General features: G+C 52.9%; 1 protein-coding gene across 1 annotated transcript; it reads right to left on the reverse strand.

Moving 5' to 3' along the window:
• Positions 1-58: 58 nt before the first annotated feature.
• Positions 59-13,182, reverse strand: RGS14 (regulator of G-protein signaling 14). The gene is made up of 15 exons (XM_006873488.1): positions 13,138-13,182; positions 7,152-7,173; positions 6,830-6,993; positions 6,393-6,485; positions 6,154-6,297; positions 5,014-5,157; positions 4,752-4,863; positions 4,317-4,423; positions 3,632-3,835; positions 1,360-1,436; positions 989-1,115; positions 825-906; positions 667-713; positions 469-583; positions 59-249 (listed from the first exon to the last, which is right to left on the reverse strand). The coding sequence occupies exons 1-15, from the start codon at positions 13,180-13,182 to the stop codon at positions 59-61; spliced, it is 1,674 nt and encodes a 557-aa protein (XP_006873550.1).

A 13,182-nucleotide genomic window follows, 5' to 3' on the forward strand; every position in this document is an offset into this window, starting at 1 on the left:
CCTGTGGCATGCTTGGCCGGCAGGCACGATACAGCCGGCCTGGACTGTTGGGCAGCTGTCAGAGGGCCGAGTCCAAGTGGCCATCCCTGGGCGGGGCCTCTGATTCAGTTTGTGGTGGGGCTTCCTGGGCGCTGGGCCCATGGGTAGGCAGCTGTAGAAATTCTGGAAGTACCAGGTCCTCTTTGCGCAAAAGGCCCCTCTGGTCATGGGCCCCACTGCTCTGCACCCGGTTCAGCAGCTCTACCAGGCCTGGGGGTAGTCACAGACATAGTCAGGAGCCACCAGAGCCCTGCTCCCCTCACTGTGACCACTGCCTCTCAGATCCTAGCACCAGTGGCCCCAGTTCCCAGCCAAGGCCCTCTGGTCTCCATCCAGTTCAAGCCTTTCTAATAGCACTCTCAAGGACTCCCAACCCAACACCACTGCCCCGCCCTCTCTGGTCCCTAACCCCCACCATCACCAATGTACCTTCAATGTCACAAGTCTGGCGCTTCCTAGCGACACTACCAGGCAGCTCGACCAGCGAGCTGGAGGGTAGTGGAAGGGAATGGGCGGCCTTATCCGGGGTTCTGGGAGGGCCGCCCTGTAAGAAAGTGGGGTCAGAGCCGCAGAAGAAAGGGGCGTAGCAGAGGGTGGAAGAGGACAGAGCATCAGCTCCTGGCTCACCTGGCAGCGGTGGGGAGATAAGTCATCGGCGTCGGTGATCTTAGTACCTGTGGCAGAAAGCGCCACCGTTCGGGTTTGCTTCCCTCCCGGTCCCACTTCCTCCAGAGTCTACACTGTCCCCAGAGGCTAATTGTGTCTAGGTGACCAAAGTTCCGTACCTGGGAGAGTGTCCAAAACCAGTCTCTGGGCCGCCACCGAGCTCACAAGCTTCTCCAGATCCAGCGGTTGCTTCTCGCCTGGCTGAGGGGATAGGTCAGCAGCCCCCATGTCAGCCAGTTCGACTCCCCACCACCCAGACCCTGCTCGCAAACCTGCCGCTTACCCGGTGCAGCGCCACCTGCTGCAGGCTGAGGCCATGTTTCGCCAGGATGGGCTGCAACGCTTCCTGAAGCCTCTTGGTGGACTTGGCAGAGATCCGCACCACACGCTCCAGCGCCGCCAACTCCAGCCTGCTCGAGACCCTAGAGCTGTGGACTGGCGGAAAGCCGGCCACGCTTCTCCTCCAACCCACCAGCGACAAGAGGAGAGAAGGCGGAGCCTGAACTGGGGGGTGGGTGGGACTGATTTAGGGGAGTGAACTTAGTCCAGAGACTGGGCAATCTCAAATGGCAAGTTCAGAGAAAGAGACTGGTAACTGTGACTCAGCGTGGAGAGGCGGGCTCGTGGCCCTTACGCTGCAGGGCAGGTACTCACTCAAAAGTGATCCTGTTTTCCAGTCGCACTTCCTGGTCCGCCAGCACGGCGCAGTCCTGATCCAGAACCAGGGCTTTCTGCGGACGCCAAGCAGGGTTACAGTCTCTCCCCCGACCCTGAGCAACCCCCAGGGTCTAAGAGAGCCACAGCCACTTCCTGACGTGGCCGCTATTGGGGCGCCCTAAACGTCAGAGAAGAACTGTAGGGGTGCAGATGGGTTAAGACCAGCCTGGATTAGGAGCCCGAGGTCTTGGGAGACCATCTAAAAACAAAACCCGCTGCTGAGTCCATTCTGATTCAGCGACCCTACAGGACAGGAAAGAACTGCTCCCCGGTTTTCGACAATGCACTGAACCACAAGGTCAGTTTGAACGCAAGGTAGGCAGTCTGATCAGATTCACCAGGGGCTCCTTGCAAACCCAATACAAGGTGGCTATGTCTGGGAATCAACTCAACGGCACTTAACATCAAATCTTTTCAGAAACTGATAGCCTCATCTTTGTGCCTTGGTCTACCTGGTGGGCTTGAACCGCCAACCTTTTGAAAGCAGCCCAACAACTAATCCACTGTGCCACCAGGGCTCCTGAGGTCTTGGTAGAAGGGAGGCAAGAATGCTGGACAGAGCTTGGGAAGGAATGTAGTTATGGGAAGCATGAGAGGCAAGGCGGGAGAGACATGAAATGGTCATGGACTGCTTCAATAAGGGGCACTTTAGGTCCTAAAGCTTGGGGACCACCCCTTCTGATCTAAGACTGAATCTACTTCCAGATAGCTACTCTCTTGTCCCTCAGGTATTTGAACTCCTGCTAGTCCAACTGGATTATTTCCTCCTGCACCTTTGGTCAACCTCCTAGGCTTTGTGCTTTCTTGACAGTTCACTTCTCTCCGTTACCCCTACTTAGGAGGCGCCTCCTCACTGAAAAATGGCGCACAAAAGCTCACCTCCCAGGCTGCTGTAAGGCAAAAACAAACAAACAAACAAACAAACAAACCAAAAAACCCACACTGCCATCGAGTTAGTTCCAATTCATGGTGACCCCATGTGTTTCAGAGTAAAACTGTGCTGCATAGCTTTCAATGACTGTGATCTTATGGAAATAAGCCATCAGGGTGAATTTAAACAGCTAAGCTTTTGGTTAATAGCCAAGTGCACACTGTTTAAGTCATCCAGGGGGCAGAGGAACATAGATCATCTGGCACAGTGCCTGGCCCACAGTAGGTACATAAACAATAACTGTTGTGATTTCCACTCCCAGAAGCCCCATGTTTCTGCACCAACTCAGAGGCTGGAGGGCGGCTGGGCCAGACTTTCCCAGGCGCTAGGCCTGCGCTGCATGGACATGTGGAGTGTGGGTGTGAAGTTATATTTAGCCAGACTTGAAGGCCCATCTGGGCTACTAGCGGCTGCCTTGGTGACCTGAAAGTTGTCAGAGCTCCTTCTTTTTGTTGCCCTTACATCACTGAAGACAAACTCCTTCCTCCCCATCCTGCCTCTTACATGAAACCTTCCCAGAACAGCTAGAAAGAAATACCTAGTTTCCTTCCCCTCCTCCCCACCCTCCACTAGAAACTCTCCCTGGAGATTTGACACCTTAGTCCTGATGACATCCTGCCTGACTCACCTGTGGGCCTGGAGGGCAGAATCTACGTCCTGCTACCTCTGCCCAACCACCTTGCAAGGTCTCAGTATTTATCTCCTGGGTGAATGAAATCTTGATGAATTCCCTGGATTGTAACTGTTTTCCTTTAGAATCCCCCTGGATGATTTTGTTTAAAGTGGGGTTTTTCATAGATGCTTCTTTAATGCTTAATGCTTGGAATCCTGATGTGGAGCTGTGGGTCAAGGAGCTGGACTGCAAGGTCGGTTTGAACCACAAACTAAAGTTTTTCATGGGTTAGATGAGGAGGTGAAGACTCCCTTCAAATGGCCCTTTCAGAGATGGACTAGGGGGGATGGCAGTGATGAGGGGTGGGGGACAACTTTACATCTTTACCTCCCTGAGATGATCCCAGTAAGGATGATGAAAGAAGTTGGACAACAGGATGGGTATGGGGTAGAGAATAGGATTTTTATGGGGGTGAGGGTGGATGTCTGAATTTAAGTAAGGAGTGGGTGCTGGGGTTGGGTATAGAGACGGGAAGTTGGAGTTAGGATTGGGATAATGCTAAGGAATAGAGTTGAAATTAGAATTGCTCCTTAGTAATGGAGTTGGGGTTGGGGTCATAATTGAATAGAGGCAGGAATGGGGTTGGGGTCTGGACAGGTTCGCACCTGCTCTTTGCCGACTAGGTAGACCTTGATGTCAGGTAGAGAGAGACCGCGTTTCTCACAGATGCCTGCCAGCATATCTCGGATGGTGAGGCCAGGTCGGGCCATGGTCAAAGAGGCTGTGCCATCAGGCAAGTACACGCAGCAGTACTTCCCTGGCCGGCTTTCACTCTCACCCTCTGCACTCCCAAGGCTCTTCCGGTGACTCTGGTTCTGGGCAGGAAGGAGGTGGGATGGGAGGTTATGTGTACACATGCCAGGGTGTGCAGATAGTTACACAGAGTCGGATACACTCACTGGTGCCCACACATGCGCACACACCCAAGGGCACACATGGCACACCTGTTGGCAGATAAAGATACAGCTTCCTATAGGAACACATGTATGCAGACATATAGGCACCAGAGACAGACCCACCCTCTGAGTCACACACACATGATGTGCACACCAGGGCAGATAGATCCACCAATGGGTACCTACACACGGGCAGACAGACGATGTGTGCCCATGATATGCATAGCACTCAGTATAGTGAGGGCAGGAAGAGGGCTGAGGAATTGGGAGAGCGATTAAGTAGGAAGGTGGAAGTGGGAATCGAGACTGGAATGGATGGCTGGATGCGGTCACCAAAAAGGGCCTGCGTAGTAACCCTAGCCTGCACTTCTGTCTCCCCCAGCAGTTGGCTTACCTCAGATTTGCTGCTGACAAAAGCGAGGAAGCCTAGGTCCAGACTGGCGGAGGAATTTAAGGACCCCTGAGACTCTCGGCGCAAGTTTGCGGTCCCGCCTGCCAGCTCTGGGAAAGGGGGAGCACGAGAAAGTTCAGCCCCTCCTTCCCTTGCCTGGCCCAAGAGTTGACGTTCTCTAAGACTTTGTTTAGCACCCTCTTGCTGAGGTCGAATGTGGTTTGGGTTTCTGGAAGCGTCGCTACCTTGGGGATTTCCCAAGCTTCTGGCGACTAGCCTGGGAACCGAACCACCTGGGACAACGTGGTGGTCACTGGGACCCGCATTTCAGGTTTCACACAGTCGCTGAGGGCAATCAGAAGGATGTGGGCGTTCCCAAGGCTGGCCCAAGCTCCCACCACACCGTCTCCAGCCACCTCTTCCCTGTGCTTCCCTCACCCCTGCGGAAGGACTTGCGAAGTGGGCGACCCCCAGAACCCTCAGAAGGCGGCAGTTGCCCCAGCTCCTCCACGCCTAGTGGCAGCGACTTCCCGGGTTTCAATTTTGGCTTCTGCGAATACAAAGAAGGCGATGATAGCATGGGGCCGGGGCCAAACCTGCATGCGACCATGAGCACACCTCTGTAGATCTGCACCTAGGGGCGTCCTCTATTGCAGACTGCTTGCAAGGTCCCTGTCGGTCACGGTCCCTCTGCCCTCACCTTCCTCGTAGCGTCTGGGCTGCCGAGGCGTGAGGAGCCAGGCTCCCTCAGGGGGCGCCCCTCGCTCTCCGCTAGTAGGCACTCGCGATATAGTGGTGACTTGACAAAGCGCGCGTAGCTGTCGAACTTCATCAAGTTGAAAATCTGCAAGACAGAAGCCAGGATCCCGAGTAGAAAGGAGCGTTCCGAGCTCGGAAGTCAACTCTGACTGGGTGCCCCTTGCCTCTGCAGTCCCTGATGCCCCACCTCCACGGTCCAGGCCACGCCCCTATTCTTGGTCCCGTCTCTTCTCTCTCTAGCCTCTCATCCTCCAAGAGCTCCTCTTCCACCGAAGCCCTAAGTAAGATCCTCTGATCTAGGTTCTGTTCCTGCGTTAAGCGCTATATTTGCATTAGACCGTTAGCGACCCTATAGGACAAAGTAGAACTGGATTTCCAAGGCTGTAAATATGTGGCGCTGTGGGTTAATGCGCTGGACTGCAAAGTCGGTTTACCGAACCTTAAGGTCGGCGGTTCGAGCTCACCTGTCGCTTCTAGAAAACTCTATACAGGGTACTGTGGGTCAGAACTGACTCGACGGTACTTAACAACAACAAAACATTTACAAAGTAGACTACCACATCTTTCTCATTGTGCGCGGCAGACAAGAGGCTTAACATTAGCATTATTAGCATCTTAAAACCCAAACAAAGCCACTGCCATGGAGTCAATTGCGACTCCTAGTGACTCTATATAGGGTTTCTAAGAATGGAGCCACTGGAGAGTTTGAACTGTCAACCTTGTAGTTAGCAGTTGACCCCCCCCCCGCCCCCCAGCCTTTTGGTTAGCAGCCCAACACTTACCCTGAAGTGCCATCAGGGTGCCAATTAACATCTTAACCAACCAACTGTCATCTAGTTCGACTATAGTGACTCTGTATAGAGCTTCCAAGGAGCGGCTGGTGGTTTTGAACTGCTGACCCTATAGTAGCAGTCCAGTGCTTATCCTAAAGGGCTACACCAGAACAGTCCATTTACTCGCCTCCAAATCCTTCTCCCCTCTGTTCAAGCTCCGCCCTGGATCGGATCCGGCCTCTGCTACCAAGTCTTCTCCTTCCAAGGCCAGGCCCCCATCCCATGCCGCCCCCACCGGGCTTGCCCACCTGAAGCTGCGGCACCCGAAACATGTCTGGCCTGGGCTGCGCCAGCACTTCCTCGCCAAGCCAGGCCTGACGGTCGATATTCACGGGACTCAGCGCCTGGCTGGAAAGGAACTCCTGATAGATGTTGCGGGCCTCATGAGCTAGCTGGGGACGAGGGGCAGAAGGAAGAGGTCAAGGGCCAGCGAACTCCGCCCAAGCCCTGGTCCCCACTCTGATGCTAGAGCCTGTCTCTCCCCCACCTGCTGGGTGTCGCTGGCAGGGATCTGCTGGAAGCGTTCACAGGCCTTCCAGAAAGTCACGTTCTCGGCGCTGAACTCCTTCTTCAGAAATTCCTAGTGGAAATGAAAGGGATGGCAGGCATAGACACGGCCATCCAGTCAGGATGTGGCCCGAGATTGGGAAAGAGACAGAATCAAGAGACTGAGCCAGACAGAAAGGGCCCACCAGACAGTCAGGTGGTGTGGAATTCGGAGGAGCAGAGAGAAGAAAGCAAGAAGAGAAAGAGAGAAGGAAGCTTGGAGAAGAGAAAGAGGGCCAAAAGAAAGGCTAGCTGAGGGCTGACGGAGGAACACCACCCTGGCCAGCCTAGAACAGCTCCATCTATGCCCTCTCCATGCCTCCCCTCCAAGCTCATGGCCAGTGTTATCTGCCCTCCCCATGTCACCCTAGGGCTTACAGTGAAATAAGCCAGGCCCAGTGGGTCCTGCAGCAGCCGCTCAAAGGACAGGGCCCAGCCGGCCACAGGCTGCTCCTCGGTGGGGAAGGAACTGCTAGGAAGACTGTGGATGCTGAGGGAGCTGCCACGGCCCTCGTCCTGAGGCCCTGCTACGCTACTCAGCTCTGCAAGAGAATGGATAAGTGAAGTGAGCTTTGTGCCACCCCTGCCCAGCCCCATCTACTCTCCAGGTACAATACCTGGAAAGATAGCATATGGCAGGGGTGCCCTCAACCTATTCTCACCCCCATGCCCAGCCAAGTCTCCCACATCCATCACTTACCTCCATCTGAAACAGCCAGAACCTAAAAGAGACCCAAGGTACACAGTCAGAGCAGAGCCCAGTGAAGATTCCCAAGGGACAGTCCCACTCAGCACCCTAGAGCTGAACCTGCGCTTTCTTCTGCTTGGAGGGCTGCCCTGGACATCCCAGCCACACCCCTACCTGGTCAGGGTTTAACTCAGATGGCTTCTGGCTCCTGTTCATATCATGTGCTAATAACTGTGGGCTAGGACTTCACCAGCTATCTGATAGTCATAGCATGGTGGGTACCAGCACAGACTCTAAATCCTATCTCTGGAACTTACTGTGTGATTTTGGGTGAGTTCCTTAACCTGCTTGTCTCTGTTTCTCCCTCTATAAATAGAGTATGGTGCTAATAATAATAGTAACTCACTTCCTGGGCTGTTGTGAGGATCCAATTAGTCTACAATAGGACAATGGCTAGTGCGTGGTAAGTGCTACATCATTGCTTGCCTTTGTTTTTGGGGAAGCAGAGGTGTCCCTGTAGCTACTAATTTCCTTTGCATTTCCATTGTAACTGTTTCTTCTTGGGGTTCAGGTCTCCCACTGGTCCCACCACACCTTGAGCAGAGCACAGGATGTCATGTATAGTATAGAGCTGTGGTTCTCAAACTTGTGTGGCCCTCAAACCTGGAGGACCCCACTTACAGAGATACAGGTTCAGTAAATCCAGGATGGGGCCTGAGGCTCTGCATTTCTAGCAAGTTCCCAGGTGAGACTGGTGCTACTGGTCCATGGACCACACAGTGAGCAATATTAGAGAGGCTGACCCCAAAGCAAGTTCAGATGTCTTTGGGAATTTCCCTTCAGTGAAGTAGAAAAACCCTTCTCTCAAAATGACTCTCGCAGTGGTCTCCCTGAGTCTCTTCCTACCTTTCTAGCAGCCCCTCCAACTTCCTCATCATCCACTCAGAACAGCTTCTGCCCCTCCCTGACTCTGTCCTGGGCCCTTTCTTCCACCCACATATCCCCAGCTCTAAGCACTCAAAGCCAACTTCCTGCAAACATCTCCCCACAAAATGTCCCATGAGTCCCTCAAACTCAGTCAGTTCCCCAATAGAATCCACCTCTGCACCCACATAGGCAGAGTGCTAGACCTGCTTCCCTGCATCCCGTCTTTCTTTTCATCACCTGGGATCCCAACTTCAGAGCTTGAGTCATCCCAATTCTTCCCTCCCTCTCACCTCCTACATTTTCACTTGGTCCTGTCTCTGGGAGCTTTCTACCACCTGCCCCTTCTTCCCAACCCCACTGGAATACTCCCTGCATTCCTTGCTGAAATCCTTGACTCCCATAGTAATCTGGGAGCACCCAGACTACAGTGTATCCATCTGTGGGCTGAATTCAGCCCACAGATATGTAGGATATCAGAGCCCCTGATTGGTGAAAATAGTTCACATGTTTAGCTGCTAATAGAAAGATTGGAGATTTGAGTCCACCCAGAGGCACCTCGGAAGGCCTGGTGATCTATTTCCAAAAAACTCAGCCACTGAAAACAATATAAAGTACAGTTCTACTCTGACACACATGGGGTTGCCATGAGTCAGAATCAACTCAATAACAGCAACTGATATAAATATTTTGGCCATAAGAATTTTATTGTTATTTTTTTGTGTTTGTTTAAAGGGATTTCTCATACTAGATATCAGGAGATTGTACATAAAACTACAGCTTTCTGTCTTCTCTTTTCTAAGACTCTGATGTTCCAGCAACCCTGAGCTTCTTTCCAGAATGGCAGTTTTAGTTGGCACTGAGCAGTAACCCCTCTCCCTCAAAAGGGACTCACCATCTCCCTAGTGGCCATTGGGGCCTGCTTGACATGTTTCTTTTATTTGTAGGCAAGGGCTGCCCCACACTGCCTAAGCTCAAATTTGTACTATGTGACTTCTCTGTGCACCTTTAAAAATGGAACCAATGATAGCATTGACTTCAGAAGGTTGTTGCAGGAATTAAATGAGATAAATATATGTATAGATCTTAAAACAGGTGGTAAGTGTTTGAGGAACATTACTATTATTGTTGGTTGCTACTGTTATTAGCAGTATTGGTGCCTGACCCAGCTAGGCATTTGAGTTGGTGACTCCTGCCAGAGAGGAAGGAGCACATGTTTTGGGGTCAACTGGACCTGGATTTGAATCCTAGTCCTGTCTCTTTCTAGTTTTACAGCCTTAGGCTCCTCTGAGTAAAGTCTCCCCACTGGAGCCTGGGATTAAGTCTCTGAGGAGGAAAATTTGTACAAAGTACGGTCAGGCAAGAAACTGGTTCACTAGCACACCACTCCCTGCCTTTGCCCTCCCCCATCTGGTTCACTTCACGAAAGGCATCTCCCTGAACTCAGGCCACTGGACACTGAAGTCCTGGCTCCTCCAGGGCTGTGCAGAGGGACAGAGCTGAAGCCCTTCCCAACCAGGCCCTAGGTTCCTATCCAGCCTGCTACTCCCTTCTCGGAAGCACAGCACCATCACTCATCCAGGCTCTGGATGCCCATTGTGACCTGAGCAGCCCCACCATCGGTTGCTTGCAGATCTCCCCAAGTCCCTCTAGTCCCACTAGTTATCCAGGCTGAGACTGAGCAGGGACAGAAATCTAGTGGTAGGGTGGAGTGAGGTAGGGTCTAATTCTAGCTCCACCACTTGGGGGCAAGGAACGTCCTTCCTCTGAGCCTCAGTTTCCCCCTCTTCAGGTGGTGGTGAGGTTGAGTGTGGCTTAAATGTGAAAGCACTGGGTCTGCAGCAATCAGGGTGGCAGCTCAAACAGAATGCCACACAGAGCCCATGGCCAGGCCTGGGAAGTTGTGCTGAGAAGGGATGGCTTCACCCCACTCAGTCAGCTGGAGAAGTAGTGAATGAATGGAAGAAAAGGGGAAGGAAGGTGAGGGAGGGGGAGGTCACCAGTGACACTTCAGAAAGGGGCCCTGGGAAACTACTTTCATCTCAGAAGAATACTAAGGTGAGTATGGGGCCCAAAAGTTCTTTAGCTCCAGCTATGGGACAGGTGCTCTCTGGCAGCATACATCCATGCTGTGACTCCAATCTTACCTTCTTATCCTGTGTAGCACACATTACCCCCATTTTACAGATGAGCAAACCAAGGTCCAAAGATGTCACACAGCTGGGAAATGACTGAGACTAGAGCCCAAGTTTACCTGACTGGAGTCTGAGCTCTTTCCTCACCTGAGCTGCCTCCCCTTGTGGACAGGAGACATACCAGAGAGAGATTGGAGGCCACAGGGCCTCAGCCTGGGGTACAGGTGGGCAAGGTCAATGAAGGTGAAGGACTCAAAGGCTCTCAGCTAACTCTGTCTGCTGGAGGGGTCAGATCTCAGGATATCACTGGAAGGCTGAGTTACTGAGCTGACCACTCTATCATCATCTCCTTTCATCTTTACTTGAGGAAACTGAGGCTCCAAGACCTTCTCTGGGGATACTCCACTGAACCCTGTAGAATCCTGTGCCAGCTCTACTGAGCTGACACCCAGTCTGGGCCCTCTGGGTGGCCACCTTGTATACAAGTGCCCAGCCCAGAGGGGTCCAGTGACCACCTCACAGTTGTCCTCATCAGTTGGAGAAGACAACAGGCCCCCCGAGAGTGGTAGACGTAATAGCTGCCCCCTCTCCAGGCCTAACTGCAGCCTCCCCTCCCTGCACACACACCCTGTGTCCACCCCGTCCAGGCCAGGCTCTTTCCTCCTTTAAGGACCATCTTCTGCAGAAAAGTGAGCTCTCCTTTCTCAGGTCCCACAGGCTTTGTCGAGATGTGGCCTGTGGCTCTTATTCAAACCTACATTTTATCTATTTGTTGGCACTCGTGTCTTTGGAGCCTTGCTAGACTGGGAGCTTTTGGAGGGCAGGGTCCAGCTTCCATGTGCCTGGAGCAGGCCTGCATAGAGCAGGTATGAGGGAGGGTCTGTTAAATGAATGAGTGAATAAAGGGACAAGTGAAGAAGTGGCAGTTGGATCTCTATGAAGACATCTCTGGGAGGGAGGCTGGGAGCCATCTCTCAGTGACAGGTTTCATTACAACTGCCTGACAAGCTGAGTGACAGAAAGATGGGCTGACAAATAGAGCTGCCCCAGCAGAGATAATGGTGGTGGTGGGATGGTGGCAGGGTGAGGGGGAAGGACCCCATCCAGGCTGTGTGGGAGGTGGAAGAGGATTAGCGGGCCCTCTGCTTGCGCTTCATTTACTCCCCTGAACCTCCTTCACAGGTCACTTCTGGAAAGAAGGAAACACTTGGTCCCATGTGTCTCTCTGTTCACATCTCTGTCCTTAAGGCCAGGCTGAGATGCCTGCCCACTCACCCCAACCCAGCTAGGCAGTGCCTCAAGGAGCTTCCCAGGAACCAGCAAGCACCAGTCTGGGAGTCTCAGCATTCCAAAAGGTGGCACAGAGATTCCAGAATGGGTCCAGAAAGGGCAAAGATAAACCTGTGTTTGATGTATGTTTAAAAGGCTGCTTGAAGGAGCAAGGATGTCCATGGGCTTGACAGGTAAGGGGCAAAAGTTGGGGCACCCTCTCTACTTGGAATGAATTTGGGTCTGTCTCCAGATCCCCCAGCTGCCTTGCAGTTCTAGGCATCAGAGGAGCTGCTCCTTCCTTCAGAGAGGGGTGGGCCTGAGTCTGTTCCACCTCTGTCAAGATGTGGAGGGAAGGGTCAAGTTGAGAGTCATGGTTTGGGAATGGAAGTTCAAGGAATATAATTTCTTTGGGAGCTTTCAGAGGTCGGTTGATGGGAACAGTGAAAAGGGAACTGGGCCAGCTTTGTGGGGGTTTAAGTCGCTCCCACCTAGCCAGCCTGGGGAGGGATACTGGAAGAAGGAGAGATGGAGATAGGTCTTGGGAATTAGGAGGCAGAGTGGGGGTGAAGGGTGGTTCAGTTTCTTCATAAATCAGGAAATTCTCACAAAGGAAGGGCTGAGAATATAGTGGACATTGCTGTTGTTGTTAAGAGTCATCGAGTCAGTTTCTGACTCATAGTGACCCTATATAGGGCTTCTGAGGAGAAGCTGGTAGATTTAAACCACCAACCTTACAGTTAGCAGTCCAGTGCTTATCCTACAGCACCACATGGATCCCTCCAGTCCTTGTGTTCGTCATTCCACTTAATCATCTCAACAAGCCTTTGAGATCTGTTCCAATCTCCCCATTTTTTAGGACAGGAAACTGAAGCTCAGAGAGGAGCTTTCCTTATCCCACCTGTTAGTAAAGGACAGCAAAGTTGGCACTAGAATCCAGTGGGGCCAAGACACTGGTTGGCATTCCTGGGGTTTTCGGGAGGAGCTGGGGCTCTGCCAAGTGGGCTGAAGGCTTAGAGAGGATAGGAGGTCCAGTCTGCCCAGTGAATAAAGAAGCTGGCTCTCTGAGGGTGGTCCTGGGGTTGGAAGAAGGTGCTAGAGAGGGGCACTTCCTGAAGGCTTGAGCAGGTAAAACTGCACCACCATGCTGACCTCCCCCCAGCCCTACCTAACCCTGCTGACCAGGCTGCCCAAGGACCTCACGTTTGGCAGAGGAAGTCTCTGGAGTGGGTCCAGCTGCAGGGCCGTGACCCAGTGAGGGTTCTCTGTTTGTCCTGACCTTAGGCACCAAGGACTTGAGGGGAGAAAGGAAGGATTGAGATAGAGAGAGGTGTGGGGGTTCAAGCCACTCTAGGAGTAGACAGAGGGCAAGGAGCCCATCATCTCCCTGCTGTTCAAGGACCCAGACAGCCCAGACAGTGCCAAAGTAGCAGGTGAGGGAGCAGTGGGGGCTAAACCAGAAGCTGTGCCCACTCTGTGCTGACCTCATTCCCAGGGTCCCCAGGTCCCGAGCTGAGCCATCTGGGAAGGTCCTAGGGTGTGAGCATTAGTCTCACTGCCTGTTGCTGTCTGTCGCCAACTTCCCTTGCTTGTTGGCAGCTGCAGGCTCTGGGGCTCTGTCTGGGTGTGCCCACCCCTCCCCATGGCCTTGGCCCAGAGCCCTCACTCACCATGCGTCCGTTGGGGACGCCCAGGTGCTTGGGCTTCCCTGGCAT

Source organism: Chrysochloris asiatica, unplaced genomic scaffold (assembly GCF_000296735.1).
Source record: "Chrysochloris asiatica unplaced genomic scaffold, ChrAsi1.0 scaffold00242, whole genome shotgun sequence".
In the NCBI taxonomy this organism is placed as follows: Eukaryota; Metazoa; Chordata; class Mammalia; order Afrosoricida; family Chrysochloridae; genus Chrysochloris; species Chrysochloris asiatica.

Coding starts and splice junctions, on each gene's coding strand:
- RGS14 (XM_006873488.1), bottom strand. CDS start 13,182: ATGCCAGGGAAGCCCAAGCACCTGGGCGTCCCCAACGGACGCATG. Junction 6,486..6,829: donor TGGGCCTGGCTTATTTCACT/GTAAGCCCTAGG, acceptor CATTTCCACTAG/GAATTTCTGAAGAAGGAGTT. Junction 3,836..4,316: donor TTGTCAGCAGCAAATCTGAG/GTAAGCCAACTG, acceptor GCCCAGAACCAG/AGTCACCGGAAGAGCCTTGG.